General features: G+C 51.3%; 1 protein-coding gene across 4 annotated transcripts in view; it reads left to right on the top strand.

Annotated features, from left to right (window-relative positions):
* Positions 1–23999, top strand: part of LOC119974699 (B-cell receptor CD22-like) — a 127083-nt gene extending 103084 nt beyond the window's left edge. For 2 of the 4 annotated variants that reach the window (XM_038813832.1, XM_038813833.1), the window contains 7 exons: positions 156–431; positions 2839–2926; positions 4365–4449; positions 9723–9871; positions 13517–13607; positions 20533–20713; positions 23296–23999. In XM_038813832.1, the coding sequence (XP_038669760.1) occupies positions 156–431; positions 2839–2926; positions 4365–4449; positions 9723–9871; positions 13517–13607; positions 20533–20703 (860 nt within the window). In that variant the 3' untranslated portion in view covers positions 20704–20713; positions 23296–23999. Of the gene's footprint in view, positions 1–155; positions 432–2838; positions 2927–4364; positions 4450–9722; positions 9873–13516; positions 13608–20532; positions 20714–23295 lie in introns of those variants that run through there. The other 2 variants (XR_005462559.1, XM_038813835.1) reach the window with 2 other exon arrangements.
* The last annotated feature ends 835 nt before the right edge of the window (positions 24000–24834 follow it).

The raw sequence follows: 24834 nt of genomic DNA, 5'->3' as shown, positions 1-24834 counted from the left end.
GCTCTCCTCTTTCTCTCTGTCCTCCTTTGAAACTTCTCTTTGGCTGATCGTTTTGTCCCCTGTCCCTGACAGCCCAGGGTTTAATGTTCCCTGATCTATTGCTTCTCAGTATGTAAACGGGCCACGTAAATGTGCGTGTTTGTCTGTTCATCCAGATATCCCAAGAAACACCAAGGTATCGATCTCTCCGGAAAAGGATGCAATTTGGGACGGTGACAATGTCACGCTGACATGTAACACTGACAGCAACCCTCCAGCTCAAAGTTACAAGTGGACTTTGCATCACGGAGGGAAGATAATTGTTCTGCCCTTGAACAACAATGTCCTGACCTTGTACAGAATCACTGGCAAAGATGAGGGCCTTTACTTCTGTGAGGCAAGGAATCAGCTCGGTACCCATGAGTCCAGTGGAAGTAGGCTGAGTGTTCGCAGTAAGTACACGCACACTCCTGCTAACGGAGACTTTGGCTCCTTGATGTCCCAGCCCAGCCACGGAGCCCACCCGCTCACCGCAGAAACCCCTGGGCTTCCAAAGGAATCCGGGGCCCTCGATAGTGCCAAACAGAGGTTCTGCAGAGAGTAACTCACCGCCTAACTCCTCCCCAAAAGGCTGTCCACCACCTGCAAGGCCCGAGCCAGGAGTGTGATGGAATACTCTCCACTTGCCTGGATGGGTGCAGCTCCAACAACACTCCATAAGCTCGGCACCATTAAGGATAAAGCAACCCTGCTTAATTGGCACCCCTTCCACAAACATTCACTCCCTCCACCACCGACGCAGAGTGGCAGCTGTGTGCACCATCTACATGATGCACTACAGAAACTCACCAAGGCTCCTTAGGCAGCACCTTCCAAATCCACAACCTCCACCAGCTAGGACAAGGGTAGCAGATGCCTGGAAACCCTACCACCAGCATTTATTGTCCATCCTTAATTGCCCCTCGAAAAGGTGGTGAACAGCCTTCTTGAACCGTTTCAGTCCCTGAGGTGCTGTTAGGGAGGGGCTTCCAGGTTTTTGATCCAGCGACAGTGAAGGAACGGCCGATAAATTTCAAAATCGGGATGGTGAGTGAATTGAAGGGGAACCTCCAGGTGGTGGTGAGGGGGGGGGGGGGGGGGGGGTGTAATTGAATGTTTGACCATGAGGTGCCAATCAAGCAGGACTGCTTTGTTCTGGATTGTGTTGAGGGTAATCACGGAGAGGCAAGACCAGTGACCAGACCAGTGACACCGACACCTCGGGAATAAACTAAATGAAAGTTTCAAATTATCACTCCCACTTCCAACCTTACGATGGAAGGGAGGTCATTGATGAAGCAACTGAAGATGGGTGGGCTCAGGACACGAGTGATAGTGGATGGAAAGTATTTCAACTGGAGGTTGGTGACCAGTGGTGTCCCACAGGGATCTGTTCTGGGACCTCCGCTCTTTGTGTTTTTTATAAATGACTCGGATGAGGAAGTGGAAGGTTAGTAAGTTTGCCGATGACACAAAGGTTGGTGGAGTTGTAGATAGTGTCGAGGGCTGTTGCAGGTTACAACAGGACATTGACAGGATGCAGATCTGGGCTGACAAGTGGCAGAGGTCAACCTAGATAAATGTGAAGTGATTCATTTTGGAAGGTCGAATTTGAATGCTGAATACTGGGTTAATGGCAGGATTCTTGGAAGTGTGGGGGAACAGAGGGATCTTTGGGTCCACGTACATAGAACCCTCATAGTTGCCACCCAGGTTGATAGGGCTGTTAAGAAGGTGTATGGTGTGTTGGCTTTCATTAACAGGGGGATTGAGTTGAAATGAAATGAAATGAAAATCGCTTATTGTCACAAGTAGGCTTCAAATAAAGTTACTGTGAAAAGCCCCTAGTCGCCACATTCCGGTGCCTGTTCGGGGAGGCTGGTACGAGATGTTTAGGAGCTGCGAGGTTTTGCTGCAGCTTTATAAAACTCTAGTTAGACCACACTTGGAATATTGTGTCCAGTTCTGGTCGCCTCACTATAGGAAGGATGTGGATGCTTTGGAGAGGGTGCAGAGGAGATTTACCAGGATGCTGCCTGGACTGGAGGGCATGCCTTGTGAGGAAAGGTTGAGGGAGCTAGGGCTTTTCTCACTGGAGCGAAGAAGGAAGAGAGGTGACTTGATAAAGGTGTACCAGGTGATGAGAGGCATTGATAGAGTGGATAGCCAGAGACTTTTCCCCAGGGCGGAAATGGCTGTCACGAGGGGACATGGTTTTAAGGTGATTGGGGGAAGGTATAGGGGAGATGTCAGGGGTAGCTTCTTTACACAGAGAGTGGTGGGTGTGTGGAATGCACTGCCAGCGGAGGTGGTGGAGTCAGAGCAATTAGAGACATTTAAGTGACACGTGGACAGGTACATGGACAGTAGTAAATTGGAGGGGTGTAGGTTAGGTTGATCTTAGATTAGGGTAAATGGTCGGCACAACATCGTGGGCCGAAGGGCCTGTACTGTGCTGTACTGTTCTAGGTTCTAGAGCATGTTTAGAACATGGAACCTCCATGAGGAACTCGTGCAGTGATGTCCCAGGACTGAGATTATTGACCTCCAACAACCACAACCATCTTCCTTTGTGTCAGCTATGACTCCAACCAGCGGATGGTTTTCCCCCGTTCCAGTTGACTCCAGTTTTGCTCGGATGTCTTGATACCATATTCGGTCAAATGCTGACTTGATGCCAAGACAGTCACTCTCACCTCACCTCTGAGTTTAGCTCTTTTGTCCGTGTTTGAACCAAGACTGGATTGTAGTCAGAGGACAAAGTGCAGAGGATTTTAATTCATGTATCTATAATATTATAATTAATTTTCTCTATTGCAGAAAGTAACATCAGACTGATAGTCATCATTGTCGTTCTGCTGTTGGTCATTTTATTTATGGTGGGGTCGGCAGTCGTGTTTTACAGACGGTAAGCACCGCCTGAGTCAGATTTCTCAAAAGCGAAGGAAGGACATGAGTGAAAATGTGTATCCAACGTTGCATTGATCACTCTTGGAGCACTGTGCACAGTTCTGCTCTCCATATGATAAAAAGTGTATTCAGGCACTGGAGAAGGTGCAGGCAAGAATTATGAGGCTGTTGGGGATGTGCAACTCGCACCCACAGGGAGTGGGGAGAGTGTGGGACTCGCTCCGACAGAGAGTGGGAAGAATGTGGGACTCGCACCCAAAGGGAGTGGGGAGAGTGTGGGACTCGCTCCCAAAGGGAGTGGGGAGAATGTGGGACTCACTCCCGCGGGGAGTGAGGACAATGTGGGACTCGCTCCCACATGGAGTGGGGAGAATGTGGGACTCGCTCCCACAGTGAGTGAGGAGAATGTGGAACTCACTCCCACATGGAGTGGGGAAAATATGGGGCACTCTTTCATGGAGAGCGAAAGAATGTGGGACTCGCTCCCACAGGGAGTGGGAGAATGTGGGACTCACTCCCACATGAAGTGGTTGAGGTGAATCGTGTTAATGTATTTCATGGGAAGCTGGATAAACACATGAGGGAGAAACAGAAGGATAGGGGGATGGGGAGATGATGAGGCATTGAGGGGATGAGGTCATGTGGGGCATGAACACCAGCAAGGAGCAAATGGGCCAAATGGCCTTCTTGTGCATGTTCTGGAAATAACTCCCTGACAGTCATAGAGGTATCCTGGATATGCTTCTTAAAAATTTATTTTACCCAATTCTTCTTTTTCCAAATTAAGGGGCAATTTAGCATGGCCAATCCACCTACCCTGCACATATTTGGGTTGTAGGGATGAGACCCACGCCGACACAGGGAGAATGTGCAAACTCCACACGGACAGTGACTAGGGGTCAAGATCGATCCTGGGTCTCAGCGCCATGAGGCAGAAATGCTAACCATTGTGCCACCTTGTACCCTGGATATGCTAACATTTTCCCTACCCCATCTCCATCTATTGACATCTATTGAATTCATGAACATTCTATGAACCTACAAGTTTGAATTCCTACTGCTTATTTCCATTTCTTCATGAGACGCTATTATTATTCCCCATCCTGAATTGCCCCTTGAGAAAGTGTTGGCGAAAGGCCTTCTTGAACTGCTGCAGTCCCGTGTGGTGTAGGTACACCCACTGTGCTGTTAGCCAGCAAGTTCCAGGATTGTGACCCAGCGACAGTGAAGGAACGGCCGGTTTATTTCCAAGTCAGGATGGTGAGTGATCTGGAGGGGAACCTCCAGGTCGTGGAGTTTCCAGCTATCTACTGCCCATACCATTCCAGGGTGTATCAATTTCCTGATTGATAGTTCGTTTCTCAGTGAAGATATCTGAATTTGTGGAGCTCAAGTTCTTTGCCGAGATGTTCTCAGTTGTTTTGCTTTACTCCCAGGAGGAAGATCAATGAGGATTCTATCAGTCAGCAGCAGATTGAAGCAACTAATGCTGTTTATAGTGTGGTCATGAAGCGCAACAGGGTAAGTGGCACAATAAAATGATAAAAATCAGGGAGGAGGAGGTCATTCATTTCCTCATTTCTATTTTTGAATTTAAAAAATAATAAATTTGGAGTACCCAATTTATTTTTTCCAATTAAGGGGCAATTTAGCGTGGCTAATCCACCTAGCCTGCACATCTTTGGGTTGTGGGGGTGAAATCCACGCAAACACGGGGAGAATGTGCAAACTCCACACGGACCGTGACCTAGAGCCGGGATCGGACCTGAGACCTCGCCACCGTGAGGCAGCAGGGCCAACCCACTGCGCCACCGTGATGCCCCATTTCCTCATTTCTAATTCCAAACTCAATACAGTCCCTCCTGATTTTACGGCCAACTGCGCCTAGGAAATCATAGCAGGAGTAGCATACTTGCCCCTCTTTTTGCGATTTCTTCATTCCCATTTAATATTAATAATAATCTTTATTGTCACAAGTAGGTTTACATTAACACTGCAATGAAGTTACTGTGAAAAAGCACCTAGTCGCCACATTCTGGCGCCTGTCCGGGTATACTGAGGGAAAATTCAGAATGTCTAATTCACCGAACAAGCACGTCTTACGGGACTTGTGGGGGGAAACCAGAGCACCCGGAGGAAACCCACACAGGAACAGAAGAATGTGCAGACTCCGCGCAGACTGTGACCCAAGCTGGAAATCACTGTACTACCATAGCCGCCCCGCCCCCTTGCCACCTTCTGAGGCAGTGAGTTCCAAAGTCGCCCAACCCCCCGAGAGAATAAATTTTAATACTATGCCCCCCCCCTAGTTATAGATCATAGATCATAGAATTTACAGTGCAGTAGGAGGCCATTCGGCCCATTGAGTCTGCACCGGCTCCTGGAAGGAGCACCCTACCCAAGGTCAACACCTCCACCGTATCCCCATAACCCAGTAACCCCACCCAACACTAAGGGCAATTTTGGACACTAAGGGCAATTTAACATGGCTAACCCACCTAACCTGCACAGCTTTGGACTGTGGGAGGAAACCGGAGCACCCGGAGGAAACCCGCGCACACACGGGGAGCATGTGCAGACTCCGCACAGACAGTGACCCAAGCCGGAATCGAACCTGGGACCCTGGAGCTGTGAAGCAATTGTGCTATCCGCAATGCTACTGTGCTGCCCCCGCAATGCTACTGTGCTGCCCCCCACAATGCTACTGTGCTGCCCCTAGTTCTGGACTCAACCCACATGGGGAAGTGCCCTTTCCCTGCCCACCTTGTCAATGCCATTGGGATACTTAGTATTGCAATCCCGGATGAGCCCCCAATTTTATTACACTCCCCAACAGTTGCTCAGATATCGGACAGAAACCCTAATCTTTCATTTAATTTGTAAGACTGTGAGGAAAGGACACTTTGCTCTGGGGGTGATCCCAAACACCAATAGGGAGATGGCATATTTAAACAGACTTTTTTCTAACACAAGGATTTCAACAACTTTGACATTGGGCAAGAAAATAGCTTAGTTACCCATTTGGCAGCACGGTAGCATTGTGGATAGCGCAATCGCTTCACAGCTCCAGGGTCCCTGGTTCAATTCCGGCTTGGGTCGCTGTCTGTGTGGAGTCTGCATATCCTCCCTGTGTGTGCGTGGGTTTCCTCCGGGTGCTCCGGTTTCCTCCCACAGTCCAAAGATGTGCAGGTTAGGTGGATTGGCCTTGATAAATTGCCCTTAGTGTCCAAAATTGCCCTTAATGTTGTGTGGGGTTACTGGGTTATGGGGATAGGGTGGAGGTGTGGCCCTTGGGTAGGGTGCTCTTTCCAAGAGCCGGTGCAGACTCGATGGGCTGAATGGCCTTCTCCTGCACTGTAAATTCTATCTTAAACAATGCTGAACAGTACAATGCAGCACTACATCCGAACTGCTATCTTTTATCTCCACTCAAGCCAAAAATTCAAGCTGTTTTTCAAACCCGGATTTTCAACAACATGACTGCAGCAGTCACGCACACTAATCCAGGTTTTTAATCCTTACTGCATCAAATACATATAATACAATATATCTGAACTCCTTACATTCATAGAATCACAGAATCCCTGCAGTACCGAAGGAGGCTCTCGGGTCCTCACTGACCCTCTGAAAGAGCACCCCACCAAGGCCCAATTCGCCCGCCCTCTCCCCATGACACCCTAATCCTAACTAAACTTTTTGGACACTAAGCGTCAATTTAACATGCCAATCCACCTAACCTGCACATTTTTGGACTGTGGGAGGTAACCGGAGCACCCGGACGAAACCCACACAGACATGGGAAGAACGTGTAAACTCCACACAATCACCCGAGGCTGGAATCATTGGGCAGCACGGTAGCATTGGGTCAATGGTGCTGTGAGGCAGCAGCGCTAAGCACGGTGCCACTATGCCACCCATTCTTCAAACAAGTCACCCCCTTCTCTTCCAAACTCCAGTGGAGACAGGCCCAGCATGTCTGATCTTTCCTCATCAGGTAACCTGCTTATTCCCACTATCGAGCAACTAAACATCCTCTGAACCTCCTCCAGTCCATTCACAAATTTCCTTCAATGAGGAGACCAAACCCTCACATAGTAATTAGTATATTGGGTCTGGGTGTTACCAGATGGGCGAGCATTTATCGCCCATCCCTAATTGCCCTTGAAGGGAGGGCAGATAAGAGTCACCCACATTGCTGTGTGGGACTGGGCAGATTTCCCTTCAACCACAGGATGTGAGTGAGCCAGATGGGGGTTTTACAACAATTGGCATCAGTGTCAAACTTGGATTTTTTTATTCCAGATTTTCAATTGAATTTAAATTTCAACACTTGAGATGGTGAGTTTCCAACCCGGGCCCCCCAATTGGTAGTCCAGTGACAATACTGCGCCATTGCCACCCCTGCAATCAGCTCTGGGCACCATACCCGAGGAAGGACATTTTGGCCTTGGAGGGAGTGCAACGTAAATTTACTAAATTGATACCTGGACTACAGGGGGCGCTGCGAGAGAGATGACACAAATTAGGCTTGTTTTTGCTTGAATTTAGACGGCTAAGAGGTGATCTGATCAGTATTCAAGATATTAACAGGGAAAAACAGGGTAGATAAAGATAAACTGTTTCCACTGGTTGGAGATTCTAAAACTGGGGGTGTAGTCTAAATATTAGGACCAGGCCGTTCAGGAGAGATGTCGGGAAGAACTTCTTCACTCAAAGGGTGGGAGATGTTTGGAACTCTCCCACATATAGCAAGTGATGCTAGAACAGTTGATAATTTAAAAAAGAAATAGATTTCTGTTAAGCAAGGGACATGGGCAGATATATGGGGGGCGATTCTCCGCACTCACGACGGTGCGGAGAATAGCGGGGGTCGTAAATTTTTACGGCCACGCTAGTCTGACGCCCTCCCGCTATTCCCCCCCCCCCCCCCATGCCCGCCTCCCGACACGAATCGCTGCCCGCCGTTTTTTTTACGGCGAGCAGCGATTCTCAGCTGGCCGATGGGCCGAAGTCCAAGCCCTTTACGACCGTTTTTAGGAACGTCAAACACACCTGGTCTGACCGTTCGTAAAAACGGCCGTAAAGTTGGGATCTTGGGAACCATGGCACCGATTGGCACGGCAGTACCACGGCCGTGCCAAGGGTGCCATGGGCCCGCGATCGGTGGGCACCGATCGCGGGCAGCGGGTACTTACCCCGCGCACTCTTCGTCCTTCCGCCGCCCCGCTGTATCCATTCGCGGGGCGGCTGAGGGGCATCCCGGCCCACGCATGCGCGGGTTTCGCGCAAATGCGCGATGACGTCATCTGCGCATGCGCGGGTTGGAGTCTTCCAATCCGCGCATGCGCGGCTGACGTCATGTGACGCGTCAGCCGTCGCAAAATCTGGCAAGCGGGCTTAACGAAATTCGTTACGCCCGCGATGCCGGAGTTCACGGCCGCGGCATGCTAGCCCCGACCGGGGACCAGAATCGGTTCCCGGTCGGGGGGGCGGAGGCTGGCGTCAAACCCGCCCGTTTTTGACGCCAGCCTCACGATTTCTCCCGGTTTGGGAGAATCTCGCCCATGGAGTTAGGCCACAGATCAGCCATGATCTCATTGAATGGTGGGCCCAGGCTCGAGAGCTGGCTCAGGCCCTAATCCTTAGACCATGCCCCTAGTTTTAGAATCTCCAACCAGCGGAATATTTGATCTTTATCTACCCTGTCTTTCCCTGTTAATATTTTGAAGACGTTGATCAGATCATCCGTTAACCTTCTAAATTCTAGTGAAAACAGGCCTAATTTGTGTAATCTCTCCTCATAACTTAACCCCTGTAGTCCAGGTATCATTTTAGTAAACCTACGTCGCTCCCCCTCCAAGGCCAAAATATCCATCCTAAGGTGTGGTGCCCAGAACCTCTCACAGTGACTCCAAATGGGGTCTAACCAGGGTTTTGTAAAGCTGCGGCATAACCCCTGTGTCTTTATACTCCAATCCTCTAGATATAAAGGCCAGCATTCCATTATCCTTCTTGATCATTTACTGCACTTGTTCCTGTCATTTTAAGGATCTGTGCACCTGAAGCTCCTGGTCTGTTTGGACATCCACTGTACCTCAGCTGTTCCCTTTCAGAAAGTACTCTGCTCTATCATTTTTGCTCCAAAATGGAGAACCCAACTTGCTTACATTGAATCCCATCTGCCACACTGACCGTGTAATGTTGTCTCGCGGCTCCCTCAAAGTATGGCCTATTCAGCTCCACTCTTGCCTGATGATTTGACGGACGATGGAGGTCTTATTTTGCCTCCTCCCGTTGCCTAATGTTATTGATTTGGCTGGTGTGTCGGAGGATCTGTCTGAGACATCTGCCGATGAAGGATGCCCCACTCCCTCAGTGCCCCGAAAATAAATCCACTGATCTCCCAGCCTGGAATATGCCCAATGACGGAGAACCCTCATAAGAGCTGGGGGCAAAGGGGGGTGGGGGGGGCTGGAGAATACAAAATAAACTAATAACCCTCGCGAGGCCCATGGGGAGACCCTAATTGACCTCCCCGCAGGACTCATGGAATACAAGCTTCCCCGCTAGCGAGCGGAGGCGCACCCAGCTGTTGCTGGTTATTGGCCTGTACAAAGGTCGGCCTGGAGAGAGACCGGGCGTCCTGGTAGTACCAACAATGGCTTATTGCATGTGTGTGCATCACCATAACAGCTGTTTCCTTTGATCTGAATAAACTGCCATTTAATTACCTACTCAGGCCTCCTAGGTCTTAATAGAAAAGTACTTTAAAATTCCGCCATGTGCTTCTCCAGGCAAAGGAGACAACGGTGTATGAAAACATGATGATGGCAGAGAACATGGAGAGCCGGAGAACTGCCCCGTTTGAGGACAATGTGGAGTACGCGTCCATCAACTTCACATACGCACACCCAGGAGGACAGCAGCAAAAGGAAGTCACTCGGTAGGTAAAGGGTTATCAATCAGAAGAGAGTACCTGAGGGGATATCTTTGTGCGTCAATCATTGAAGGTGGCAGAACAGATGGAGAGAGTGGTTAACAAAGGCAGATTATTATCTAAATATGATGTGGAGATGCCGGCGTTGGACTGGGATGAGCACAGTAAGAAGTCTTACAACACCAGGTTAAAGTCCAACAGGTTTGATTCAAACACGAGCTTTCGGAGCGCATTCACCTGAGGAAGGAGCTGCGCTCCGAAAGCTCGTGTTTGAATCAAACCTGTTGGACTTTAACCTGGTGTTGTAAGACTTCTTACTATTATCTAAATAGAGAGAGACTGCAGGTGAGTGAAGTTGAGAGGGAGCTAGGTGTACTAGTGATTAATCACAAAAAGCTAGCAGGCAGGTCCAACAAGTAAATAATAAAGCAAACAGCATTTTGGCCTTAGTTGCAAAGTGGTTGGTGTTTAAAAGTAGAGAGATTTTGTCGCAATTGTACAGGGTGTTGTTGAGGCCTCACCTGGAATACTGTGCACAGTTTTGGTCTGCTTACCTAAAAAAGGATAGAGTAACATTGGAAAATCCAAAGGAGATTCCCCAGGCTAATTCCTGGGATGAGAGGGTTGTCCTATCAAGAGAGACTAATTGGTCTGGGTCTGTATTCCTTGGAGTTGAGAAGAGTGAGGGTGACCTTATTCAAACATTAAGATTCTGAGGTGGTTTGACAGGGTAGATGGTGCGATGTTTTGACTCGCAGGGAAGTTGCGAACAAGCGGGCGTAGCTACAAGGCCGGTTATTTAAAACTGAGATGTGTAGGAATTTCTTCTAGCAGAGGGTGGTGAATCTCTGAAATTATCTGCCCCAGAGGGTGGTGAAGGCTGGATCATTAGAAATATTTAAAGAGATCAAACAGCAGTGAGAAATGATTGAGGAGGATTCTGGGAGCGCTGACTGGAGATACAGGAGGCAACAATCAGTGAGATAGTAAAAGCAGCGGCCAACCAGGGTGACCGGGTCGCCTCCCTGGTGGAAGAGGTGGCAGGATTGATGGCGAGGCAGGGGGCATTAGAGGGGAAGGTCGAGGCCCAGCTCACTCCTTATGTGGATGCAAAGATCCTGGCAAGGGCCCTGGCGAGGCAGCAGGAGATTTGTGTGTCGGGGGTGGTCACGTAGGACCAGAGGGCCTTTGTCAGGGACGGGCAGCTGACAACAAGCATCGGGTGCCTGCAGAGCGTGAGGATGACCCCATCAGGGGAGAGAACGCCAGGAGTGGTCGTCTCCCTGGAGGTCTTCGGCGGGGGCGAGTGGAGGTGCCTCATAGAGGTCATGAGTTTGGGTTTGGGCCGGGATTCACCTCGTGGGTGGTGTTGCTGTGTGGTGCTCCCATGGTGAGCATGCGGATGGGCACTGCCAGCTCTGGATGCTTCCGGCTGCGTGGAGGTGCGGGGCGGGGATGCCCACTGTCCCCACTGTTGTTTTCTCTGGTGGTCAGGCCAATGGCAGTCGTCCTCGGAGCGGTGAAGGGGAGGGGTGGAGCCCGGAGGGGAGGCGGATAGCGTTTGGTCGCGCTCTGTATGGATGGCCTGCTCCTCTGCATCTCGGACCCCAGAGCGGCGTGAAGGGGATGGTGGGGCTCCTGGGGGAGTTCAAAGCCTTCTCAGGCTACAAGCTTAATCTGGGAGGAGCTGGGTTTCCCCATGAGCTCACATGGGGGCGGGGAAGAGCTGGAGGGACTGGCCCTTCCGAACCTACAGTTCTGCCGCTGGGCGGCCGCTGCAGAGGGAGTGCGGGGAACCAGGAGCGGAGTGGATGCGGATGGGGGGGGAGTTCCTGCGCGGGGATGTCCCTCCAGTCTCTGGTAGTGGCCATGCTCCAAATGTGGTGCTGGATGAGGCAATACTTTGGCCTGACCGAGATGTCCACCGTGGTCCTCATGTGTGACAGCTATAGCTTTGCTCTGGTGACAGTGGGCACCGCCTTCAGCGGTTGGGAGGACTCTGACGGTTGGGGAATGTAGGCGGACGGTGGGGTGGCGACCCTGGGGGAAACTCGTGGAGAGATTCCAGCTCCCAAGAGGGAGCGACCTGAGATACATTCAAGTTAGTGATGTCCTCCACAAGGGGGCAGCGACGTGCCCCCAGATGCTGGAACACTCACTTGTGAAGGGACTGCTGGAAGCGGGCGGCCTGGGGGAGGGGGACTGTGAGGACATGTGTGGGCGGCTGCTGGACAAGACGGGGAGGGGATGGGAGGAGGGGCCAGGTGTGGGGATGGGAGGGAAATCTCCAGGTCAGAGCGCTGCATGGGGTGAGCTTCATCTCTGCTGGTACAGCTGAGGGTGATGCACAGAGAACACCTAACCTGAACTTGAATGGCTAGGATCTTCCCGGAGGTGGATGACGGGTGGGGCAGTGCTAGGTAGGCTTGGTCAGCCATACCTACGCGTTCTGGGCCTTCCCCAGGCTTATGGGGTATTATGACGTCCTTCTGCAGGGCCATGTCCGGGGTTCTGGGGGTGGAGATGGAGCTGTGCCCAAAAGTGGTGGCCTTCAGGGTATCAGATCAGCCAGAGCTCTTCATGGGAAGGGGGGCTGATGCCCTAGCCTTTGCCTCCATGATCACCCGTCGGAGGGTCCTGCTGGGCTGGCGATCTTTACCGCCACTCGGGCTGCAGACTGGCTGTCCGATTTGGGCTGGAGAGGATATGGTGCACCATCCCCGGATCGGAGGGGGGCTACCATACAATGAGAAGGCCGTTCCCCGACTTGTTTCAGCACCTGTTTGTGGCCAGCAACCAGGCGGGGGTGGGGGAGAGAGATTCGGGGCAGCGAGGGGGGGCGGTGAAGGAAATCAAAAAGGAATGCGAGGTTCGTTTTCCACACAGCAAACGGATATCCTGCAGGAGAGTTTGGGAGAGGGGAGGAGGATTCAATCCAGGCTTTCAAAAGGCGATAGGATCAGAGTCTGAGAAGGAAAAATGTTCAGGGTGACAGGGGAGAAAGCTTGAGGAGAAACGGTTCTTGAAGACAGCCAGAACGGAGATAGTGGGCGGAATGGCCTCCTCCTGGGAGGCAACCATCCGATGATTCTGTCAAACTAGTTTTGCTCAGCTCGCTGGACACAGTGCCATGTCATATCCAGGTCATTATTGTAGTGATCTTTATGTGTGCATGTACACAAGGGGTTAATGTGTATTCAGGAGCACGAGAGGGCCGGACCAACAGGGGCATAAAAGGCAACCACATTGGGTCTCTCTGGCTCTCTTGGGGGTGCACTGTGACCAGGGCAATAGCAGACTAGCTCAGATGGCCAGTGGAGTTATGTATAGTTACAGTAGTTAGATCTTGTTAACCTTATCACCAGTATCATAGTTAAAGTAAAGAACTCATGTAAATATTGTTGTAGTTGCTCAATAAACCTTTTGTTACTACTGGACGAGTTCGAGTCTTCTTCATCGAGATTCAGAAGACCTCATCACTAACCAAGGATTGAGTAGCACATGTTACCTACCACACAGGTAACAAAATAATAATCATCAGCTCTGTCCTTTTCACAACTCTTCCTTCCCTCCTGCACACTCTCCTGCAGTATATTCCCACCCTATCCACTTGCAGTGTCCAGATCGTTAAACTCTTTCTCATCTTCACAGGAAAAAAAGAAAGAAGGCTCCAAAAGTGAACGGTGACAATGATCCAAGTGTAACCTACAGTCTGGTTCAGAAAGCCCCACCACCGTTGAAGGTATGAAACGGGGAATGGAGTTGAGATCAGGTTGGGCGATGTTGGATTGGGCTCAATTCATTGGTGGATTAACTCCGACAGCAGCACCCCCCCGCCCCCCCCCCCCCCACCTTCCCCAGAGCACGGGATGACCTCCTGATGAAGAATAATGTTCTCCGCCAACCCTGAGTTCATTTGATTGGAGATGGAGAGGTGTGAGGAGCAGGTTATCATCGGGGGTCAATGAGTAAATCTAGCACGCCGGAGGGGGAAGGTGACAACTCGAGACCCCCATCAACTCCAGAGGTTTGAGTTCATTATCCAGGAGTGCTGCACTGTCGAACGGTCAGTAATGAGGAGGCACTGCATTGTCAGAGGATCACTAATGAGGGAGTGTTGCACTGTCAGAGGGCCAGTACTGAGCGAGTGCTGCACTGTCAGAGGGTCAGTACTGAGGGAGTGCTGCACTGTCAGAGGGTCAGTACTGAGGGAGTGCTGCACTGTCAGAGGGTCAGTACTGAGGGAGTGCTGCACTGTCAGAGGGTCAGTACTCAGGAGGCGCTGCACTGTCAGAGGGTCAGTACTCAGGAGGCGCTGCACTGTCAGAGGACCAGTACTGAGGGAGGCCTGCGCTGTCGAATGGTCAGTAATGAGGAGGAGCTGCGCTGTCAGAGGACCAGTACTGAGGGAGTGCTGCGCTGTCGAATGGTCAGTACTGAGGAGGAGCTGCACTGTCAAAAAGCCAGTACTGAGGGAGTGCTGCACTGTCAGAGGGTCAGTACTGAGGGAGTGCTGCACTGTCAGAGGGTCGGTACTGAGGCAGTGCTGCACTGTCAGAGAGTCAGTACTGTGGGAGTGCTGCACTGTCAGAGGGTCAGTACTGAGGGAGTGCTACACTGTCGGAGGGTCAGTACTGAGGGAGTTCTACACTGTCAGAGGGTCAGTACTGAGGGAGTGCTGCACTGTCAGAGGGTCAGTACTGAGGGAGTGCTGCACTGTCAGAGGGTCAGTACTGAGGGAGTGCTGCACTGTCGGGGGGTGAGTACTGAGGGAGTGCTGCACTGTCCGAGGGTCAGTACTGAGGGAGTGCTGCACTGTCAGAGGGTCAGTACTGAGGGAGTGCTGCACTGTCAGAGGGTCAGTACTGAGGGAGTGCTGCACTGTCGGGGGGTGAGCACTGAGGGAGTGCTGCATTGTCAGACGATCAGCACTGATGGAGCTGGGCTGATCTGTGAACTGATGGCTCCCCTGCTGGTATCAAACTCAGTGCTTCCTCCCAAATAGTTCATTTGTTTTGTTCCTGCATCCCCTCAGGGCATCCTGAAGCTTTTTAATTTAAAAAAAATCTTTATTATTGTCACAACTAGGCTTACATTAACACTGCAATGAAGTTACTGTGAAAATCACCTCGTCGCCAAACTCCGGAGCCTGTTAAGGTTCACAGAGGGAGAATTCAGAATGTCCAATTCACCCCCCCCCCCCTCCCCCTACCCTGATTCAAACGTGAGGAAGGGACTCATAAACGTGACCAGTGCAAAATGGCAGGTCTCGCATTTGTGTCGCACCTTCAGTAACATAACACAGCCCCCATTGTGCGTACGCCAGCCTCAAACCCGGGTTGCGCAACGCGGCACCAGGGACAGGCGGGGAAGGCGCTGGATCAAAGAGGGCGGTGTACAAATGTGCGGTTCAGCAGCAGGAGTAAGGTCACATTCCAGTAATATCATTGGCTGACCTGATTGTGACCTCGATCTCACATTCCTGCCGACCCCGCGATAACCTTTCACCCCCGTCATTAGTTGAGAACCTACCCACCTCCGCCTTGAGAATACTCAATGGCCTCTGCCTCCCCCACTCTCTGCGAAAGAGAGTCATGACCCCTGAATGGGAAACGACTTACTTTTAAATAGTGCCGCGAGTCATTGTCTCTCCATCAAGGATTTTAAAGATTCTCCCAACATGGAGAGACATGGGAGAGTGAAAGAGGAGGAAGAGAGAGAGAAGGGAGAGAAGGGACAGAGGGGGGCAGAGGGGAAGAGGGGGGAGCAGAGAGAGGACGGGAGAGAGAGGAGGGGAGAGAGAAAGTGAGAGGGGGAGAGAAAGGGAGAGAGAGCGGGGAAGAGAGAGGGGAGAGAGGGGGAGAGAAAGAGAGAGGGGGAGAAAAAGGGAGAGAGGGGGTAAGAGAGGGCAGAGGGGGAGAGAAAGAGAGAGGGAGATGGAGAGAGGAGGAAGGAGAGAGGGGGGAGATTGAGCAGGTGGGGGAGGGGAGCAGAGGTAGAAGGGGCAGAGAGAGAGAGGGGAGAGAGAAGGGGAGAGAGGGGGCAAAGAGAGAGAGGGGGAGAGAGATGGGGAGAGGGGGACAAAGAGAGAGCGTGGAGAGAGAAGGGGAGAGAGTGGGCAAATAGAGAGAGGGGAGAGAGAAGGGGCGAGAGAAGGGGAGAGAGGGGGCAAAGAGAGAGAGGGGTGAGAGAACGGGAGAGAGGGGGAAAAGAGAGAGAGGGGGAGAAAGGGAGAGATGGGGAAAGGGAGTGGGAGAGAGGGGAGAGAGAGAGGGAGAGATGGGCAGAGGGAGAGAGAGGGAAGAGAGGGGGGAGAGAGAGAGGAGGGAAGAGAGGGGAGAGAGCGAGGGCGGGAAATGAGAGATACAGTGAGAGAGGGAGAGGTTTAGGGAGGGAATTCCAGAGCTCAGGGGGAGCCAGCCAGCTGAAGGGATAGCCCCCAATGATGGGACGATGGGAATTGGAGCATGCACAAGAGACTGGAATTGGAGGAGCGCAGAGACAAAGCACAATATAGCACAGGACCTCAGAGGTTTGTGGGTGGTGGAGGAGGTTATAGAGATAGAGAGGGTTGTAGGGACTGGAGGAGGTTACAGAGATAGGGAGGGTGGTCAGGACTGGAGGAGGTTACAGAGATAGGGAGGGTGGTCAGGACTGGAGGAGGTTACAGAGATGAAATGAAAATGAAAATCGCTTATTGTCACAAGTAGGCTTCAATGAAGTTTACTGTGAAAAGCCCCTAGTCGCCACATTCCGGCGCCTGTCCGGGGAGGCTGGTACGGGAATCGAACCGTGCTGCTGGCCTGCTTGGTCTGCTTTATAAGCCAGCGATTTAGCCTTGTGAGCTAAACCAGCCCCTTAGGGAGGGCTGTAAGGACTGGAGGAGGTTACAGAGATAGGGAGGGTTGTCTGGACTGGAGGAGGTTACAGAGATAGGGAGGGTTTTGGGGACTGGAGGAGGTTACAGAGATAGGGAGGGTTTTGGGGACTGGAGGAGGTTACAGAGATAGGAAGGATGGTAGGGACTGGAGGAGGTTATAGAGAAAGGGAGGGTTGTGGGTACTGGAGGAGGTTACAGAGATAGGGAGGGTTGTGGGGACAGGAGGAGGTTACAGAGATAGGGAGATTGTAGGGACTGGAGGAGGTTAAGAGATAAGGGGTTGAAATTTATTGTTGTAGATTTTGTGGGGGGAATTACGTCATGAGATGGTTTGGGTAATGCAGGGATATACCGTAAATCTTGCTTCATATTTCTATTGCTTCTTAAGTTACTGATGTATTTTGAAATGTTTTGTTTCCATTGCATACATCCCAGTATAAAATTTCACATCAATGATGCTCATTTCAGGAAGTAACAACCAGAGGCTTCAAGAATCAGGAGGAAGTGAGTTTTGGGGTCTATGTCTGTCCAGACAGACTTGGTGAGCTGAAAGCCCTAACTCTGAGCTATAGCAGGTGGTGTGGGGACACCCAGGAGCAAATTATTTTCTTTGAGTGTCAGGACTGTTGGTGAAGGTGACTAACTCCACCGTCCCCACAACAGCCCCCCCCCCCCCCCACAATCCCCATTCCCCCCACCAAACCCCATCCCCTGTCTGCCCTCTCAGGAGGATACGAACGTTCTGTACATTTACGGGGCTGATATTTATCCTTCAACAAATACCACTGAAGGAAGGTGATCTGGGTCGTAGGCACGTTTCTGCTTTCGGGATCTTGCTGTGTGCCAATTGGGACATGGCGCAAACTCAGAGGAAAGCAGTGTCTTCACTCGGGGGTTGCAAATCGTTGGGTATCTTGGGCCGATATTTGTCCCATGAATAATTATCAGGTCCCCTTTCACTACCTCAGGACTTGCAGTCAGTTTCTGCACAGCAATATCCCACAAACATCAGTGTGACAAAGAACATAGCACCGACTCTGACAGTGCAGCACTCCTTCAGTACCGACTGTCCAACAGTGCAGGGTCCTTCAGCACTGACACCCCGGCAGCACAGCATTTCGTCAGTACTGACCATCCGGTAGTACAGCACTCCCTCAGCACTGACTCTCCGACAGTACAGCACTCCCTCAGTACTGACCCTCTGACAGTGCAGCATTCCCTCAGCACTGACTCTCCGACAGTACAGCACTCCCTCAGTACTGACCCTCTGACAGTGCAGCACTCCCTCAGTACTGACCCTCTGACAGTGCAGCACTCCCTCAGCACTGACTCTCCAACAGTACAGCACTCCCTCAGCACTGACCCTCCGACAGTACAGCACTCCCTCAGTACTGACCCTCCAGTAGTACAGGACTCCCTCAGTACGGACCCTCTGACATTGCAGCACTCTCTCAGCACTGACTCTCCGACAGTACAGCACTCCCTCAGCACTGACTCTCCGACAATACAGCACTCCCTCAGCACTGACCCTCTGACAGTACAGCACTCCCTCAGCACTGACCCTCCGACAGTACAGCACTCCCTCAGCACTGACCCTCCAGTAGTACAGGATTCCCTCAGTACGGACCCTCTGACATTGCAGCACTCTCTCAGTACTGACCCTCTGACAGTGCAGCGCTCCCTCAGTACTAACCCTCTGACAGTGCAGCATTCCATCAGTACTGACCCTCTGACAGTGCAGCACTCCCTCAGTACTGACCCTCTGACAGTGCAGCACTCCCTCAATTTTGATCCTCTGACAGTGCAGCACTCCTTCATACTGACCCTCTGACAGTACAACAGTCGCTCAGTACTGACCCTCCGACAGTGCAGCACTCCCTCAGCACTGACCCTCTGACAGTACAGCACTCCCTCAGCACTGACCCTCCGACAGTACAGCACTCCCTCAGCACTGACCCTCCAGTAGTACAGAATTCCCTCAGTACGGACCCTCTGACATTGCAGCACTCTCTCAGTACTGACCCTCTGACAGTGCAGCGCTCCCTCAGTACTAACCCTCTGACAGTGCAGCATTCCATCAGTACTGACCCTCTGACAGTGCAGCACTCCCTCAGTACTGACCCTCTGACAGTGCAGCACTCCCTCAATTTTGATCCTCTGACAGTGCAGCACTCCTTCATACTGACCCTCTGACAGTACAACAGTCACTCAGTACTGACCCTCCGACAATACAGCACTCCCTCAGTACTGACCCTCCAATAGTGCGGCACTCCCTCAGTACTGACCCTCCGACAGTGCAGCATTCACTCAGCACTGGCCCTCTGACATTACGGCACTCCCTCAGGAATGACCCTCTGACATTGCAGCACTACCTTAGTACTGCCTCTCTGACCGTGCAGCAATCCCTCAATATTGATCCTCTGAAAGTACAGCAGACCCTCAGTACTGACCCTCTGACAGTGCAGCACTCCCACAGTACTGACCCTCTGACAGTGCAGCACTCCCTCAGTACTGACCCTCTGACAGTGCAGCACTCCCTCAGTACTGACCCTCTGACAGTGCAGCACTCCCTCAGTACTGACCCTCTGACAGTGCAGCACTCCCTCAGTACTGACCCTCTGACAGTGCAGCACTCCCTCAGTACTAACCCTCTGGCAGTGCAGCACTCCCTCAGTACTGACCCTCTGACAGTGCAGCACTCCCTCGGTACTGACCCTCTGACAATGCAGCACTCCCTCAGTACTGACCCTCCAACAGTGCAGCACTCCCTCAGTACTGACCCTCCAACAGTGCAGCACTCCCTCAGTACTGACCCTCTGACAGTGCAGCACTCCCTCAGTACTAACCCTCTGGCAGTGCAGCACTCCCTCAGTACTGACCCTCTGACAGTGCAGCACTCCCTCAGTACTGACCCTCTGACAGTGCAGCACTCCCTCGGTACTGACCCTCTGACAATGCAGCACTCCCTCAGTACTAACCCTCTGGCAGTGCAGCACTCCCTCAGTACTGACCCTCTGACAGTGCAGCACTCCCTCGGTACTGACCCTCTGACAGTGCAGCACTCCCTCGGTACTGACCCTCTGACAATGCAGCACTCCCTCAGTACTAACCCTCTGGCAGTGCAGCACTCCCTCAGTACTGACCCTCTGACAGTGCAGCACTCCCTCGGTACTGACTCTCTGACAGTGCAGCACTCCCTCGGTACTGACCCTCTGACAATGCAGCACTCCCTCAGTACTGACCCTCTGACAGTGCAGCACTCCCTCAGTACTGACCCTCTGACAGTGCAGCACTCCCTCAGTACTGACCCTCTGACAGTGCAGCACTCCCTCAGTACTGACCCTCTGACAGTGCAGCACTCCCTCAGTACTAACCCTCTGACAGTGCAGCACTACCTTAGCACTAACCCTCTGACAGTGCAGCACTACCTTAGCACTGACCCTCTGACAGTGCAGAACACCCTCAATACCTGAAGTGATGGTGTTGCCGTCTGAATTATCTCTGGTGTTTGGGATGCTGGTCTCGAATGTACTACCTGCTCAGATCGAAGATGACATAGAGAGAGTGAGATAGCACAGCTGAGAATTGATTTTCAGCAGCTCAACATTCTCCTACCTTCACATCACATTCAAGGATATGGGACATGTGCTGGAAGTAGGATTAGCGAGAGATTACGGGTAGATAGTGTTGGTGTAGACTTGATGTGCCGAAGGGCCTTTTCTGCGCTGTACGACTCTGTGACCCGTCAGGTTTTGATCCGACACCTTTCGATTTTACCCTCTTTCAGCATCAGGCAAACGATGACTATGAGAACGTCAGTAATCTATACCGTCCTGTAGCTGAATCCAGTGACGATGAACTTAATTACACCTCAGTTGTTCTTGTGAACCATCCCGGGAAACGTTTACAGCGACAGGATTCACTGGAGAGTACCGAATATACTGACATCAAGTTTTGATTCTGTACAGGTAACTTGCCCCACACAACTCCTTCAGAAACACCAACACCCACTCACGCCAGACAACGCTGGCAATTTAACAATTATTCACATTTATATTGCACCGTCAATGCTGGGGAAATCTCCCGAGCTGCTTGATTGTAGCACCTGGTCAAACGGTATCTGAGGTCAAACAGGTTCAGGAGATGCTGGGGGACCGGCGACTAAACGCTCGGCCAAAGAGGTTGGGTTGTGCTGAACGTCTTAAAGGACAAGAGGGAGGGGGAGAGAGAGAGAGAAAAAACAGAGAGAGGGGGGTGAAAGAGAGAGAGAGAGATGTTACATTTTGATGCTTGGTCGAACGGAATTGGTGCACTAGAGAACGTCTAGTTTGTATTGAATGTTTATTGTTAAACAATAACATGGGTCAGATAATAGAAAACTATCAAAATCTACTAACGATTATATCACTATTATTAATTATCTGGGAGCTACTACAAATGTGACTGTTCACTACGAAAACTACCTCCAGACTCCCCGAGGTAACAGTGTCACGTGGTTGTTCTTTACTGCCACCTGTTGGTTGGAGGTCGTATTTGTTAATATTTGCATGATTGCTTACACATATTATCACAAGACAGAGAGAAAAAATAGCGAGAGGGAGAGAGAGAAGAACACGAGAGAGAGGGAGAGAGAGGGAGGGATCGGGGAGAGAGAGAACAGATAGGGAGGGGGAGAGAGGTGGAAGAGAGGGGAGAGAGAGATAGAGGAGAGAGAGAAGAGAGAATGTAAAGAGAGGGAGGGGAGAGAGAAAGAACAGAGAAGGACGGCGGGAGAAAGGAGGTAGAGAAAGAGAGAGAGAGGCAGAGAGAGGAAGAGAGAGAGTGAGAGAGGGGAGAGGGAGGGACAGAAAGAGAGTTCAGTGACTGATGGGCAATGGTTGACCCGGGTCTCAGTGAGAGTGGGAGAAGGGGAGAGCAGCCAGGGAGAGTATTAGAATGATCCCATTTGGAGGTAATGAACACTCTGAGATGGAAAGAAAGAGGCATTTTAGAACCCACAACTGACCTGGCAAACAGTTAATCCCACATCCTGCCTGCATTTTGATGATAAATCTCCAAACATTTGTGGTTCAAGAATGTGGTTCAACACCAACTTTTCAAGGGGCCGTCAGGGATGTGCAAGAAATTAATTTTTAAAATGTCAACCGAATGCCCCAGGAGATGAACCTGGACTCTTTTATCCAGAAAAGAAAAGGCTGAGGGGGAACCCGATAGAGTTCTTTAAAACCCAGAAAGGGTTTTGACAGGGTCAATGTAGAGAAATTGTTTCCATTTTGTGTCGGGAGAGAGACCATAACTCAGGGCCGTTGATATGCAAAACTCACTCAAAATCCAGTGGGGAATTCAGAAGAAACCTCTTTACCCAGAGAGGGAGGAGAATGTGGGACTCGCTCCCGCGGGGAGTGGTGAGAATGTGGGACTCGCTCCCACAGGGAGTGGGGAGAATGTGGGACTCGCTCCCGCGGGGAGTGGGGAGAATGTGGGACTCACTCCCACAGGGAGTGGGGAGAATGTGGGACTCGCTCCCACAGGGAGTGGGGAGAATGTGGGACTCGCTCCCACAGGGAGTGAGGACAATGTGGGACTCGCTCCCACAGGGAGTGGGGAGAATGTGGGACTCGCTCCCGCGGGGAGTGAGGACAATGTGGGACTCGCTCCCGTGGGGAGTGAGGACAATGTGGGACTCGCTCCCGTGGGGAGTGAGGACAATGTGGGACTCGCTCCCGTGCGGAGTGAGGACAATGTGGGACTCACTCCCGCGGGGAGTGAGGACAATGTGGGACTCGCTCCCGCGGGGAGTGAGGACAATGTGGGACTCGCTCCCACAGGGAGTGGGGAGAATGGGGGACTCGCTGCCACAGGGAGTGGGGAGAATGGGGGACTCGCTCCCACAGGGAGTGGGGAGAATGTGGGACTCGCTCCACTGGGATTGAGGAAAATGTGTGACTCGCTCCCACATGGAGTAGCAAGAATGTGGGACTCGCTCCCAATAGGAATGGAGAAAATGTGAGACTCACTCCGACACGGAGTGGGGAGAATGTGAACCTCACTCTGACACAGAGTGGGGAGAATGTGGGACTCGCTCCCACAGGGAGTGGGGAGAATGTGGGACTCGCTCCACTGGGATTGAGGAAAATGTGAGACTCGCTCCCACATGGAGTAGCAAGAATGTGGGACTCGCTCCCAATAGGAATGGGGAAAATGTGAGACTCACTCCGACACGGAGTGGGGAGAATGTGAACCTCACTCTGACACGGAGTGGGGAGAATGTGGGACTCGCTCCCACAGGGAGTGGGGAGAATGTGGGACACGCTCCCACAGGGAGTATTTGAGGTGAATAGTCTGGATGTATAGGAGGGGGAAGCTGGATAAACACATGAGGGAGAGAAAAAAAGAATGATATCGTGATGGGGGAGATGAAGGGGGTGGGTGGGAAAAAGCTGATGTGGAGCAGGAACACCTGCACAGAGCAGATGGGCTGAATGTCATTTTCTCCTCTGTAAAAGTCATGTAACTCTACAACTTAGTTCTCTTGTTCCCCTGATCCCAGTTCTTGCAGTCACTGAGGGGATAATGAACTACCTTCAACCAGATCGAAAGATTCCAGCAAAACGTTCCATCCACCCTCCGGAATCGAGAAGAAAGCAAAGTTGAAGAAACAATTCTTAATTTCCGAGGGGTTGCACGTCCATGAACCATTGCTGAGTGACTGAATTGCACTGCAGATGTGATTGTCATTTTTGTCCAATTATGACTTCAATTAGAGCCCTACACACAGGTCTGGTCTCCATATCCCTTGGTTAGACCACACTGGGAGCACTGTGCACAGTTTTGTCTCCATATCCCTTGGTTAGACCAGACTTGGAGCACTGTGCACTGTTCCAGTCCCCATATCCCTTGATTAGCCAAAATGGGAGCACTGTGCATAGTTCTTGTCTCCATATCCCTTGGTTAGACCACACTTGGAGCACTGTGCACAGTTCCAGTCTCCGTATCCCTTGGTTAGCACTGTGCACAGTTCCAGTCTTCATATCCCTTGTTTAGACCACACTGGGAGCACTGTACATAGTTTTGTCTCTATATCCCTTGGTTAGACCAAACCACCGAGAGAGGGAACACGCCAGGTGCGTTGAAAAGGTGTATATAGTTTATGTTTCATTTACGTTGAATGTTCTCTACTGTTTAAATATTCTGTACTTGGAGAAAATCTCTTAAACAGGTGAGGGGGAAAAAAATTAAATTTTTCTGGGAAATGAAGTGTTGTTGGATTTAGAACATAGAACGATACAGCGCAGTACAGGCCCTTCAGCCCACGATGTTGCACCGACATGGGAAGTCAAAAACTAAAGGCCATCTAACCTACACTATGCCATTTGTCAGAAGGCATTACACGGTCTCGCATGATTGGTTATAACCGAGGGCCAGTGGGGCCAAAGAGGTAGTTCACATGATGTAAAAACTGGGCGAATCAGAATTGAGATTCTCAAGGCAGTCTCTGCCATCCTGTCTGAAGATTTAATGGGCCCAAAGCAGGTAATTTATCACCCCGATCCGTCTGGTTTACTCATTTCTGTTAGACAGATTGGATTTCACTTTGGGGAGGTTTATTACAACTGAGCGTCTCGCTGGGCTATTTCCGAAGGGCAGTTAAGAGTCACCCACGTTTCTGTGCGTGCCTGGAACCACATGTGGGCCAGACCAGGGCAAGGATGGCAGATTTCCTTCCCTAAAGGGGACATTATTGGACCAGCTTGCATTTTAATGACAATCATGTTCCACGTTTTGCTATTGAATTTAAATTTCCGCAGCTCCCAAGATGGGATTTGAACCCCTGTCCCCATCACATTAGGCTGGGCCAGTAGAATACGAGTCGAGTCCAGTGACACACCACCACGTCACCGTCCCAGAGGTTTGACATCATCTGGGACAAGTTGATTGGCACCTCATCCACCATGTTCATCATTCACACCCTCCATCACTGAGCACAGTGGCAGCCGTGTGTCCCATCTACAGGATGCACTGCAGGAACTCATCAAGGTTATAGAAATGTAACAGCACAGAAGGAGGCCATTTCGCCCACCTTGTCCAT

This window comes from Scyliorhinus canicula, chromosome 12 (assembly GCF_902713615.1).
Source record: "Scyliorhinus canicula chromosome 12, sScyCan1.1, whole genome shotgun sequence".
NCBI classification, from domain to species: Eukaryota; Metazoa; Chordata; class Chondrichthyes; order Carcharhiniformes; family Scyliorhinidae; genus Scyliorhinus; species Scyliorhinus canicula.
Note: the sequence above shows the minus strand (reverse complement) of the source record. Positions and strands in the feature narration are given on the sequence as shown.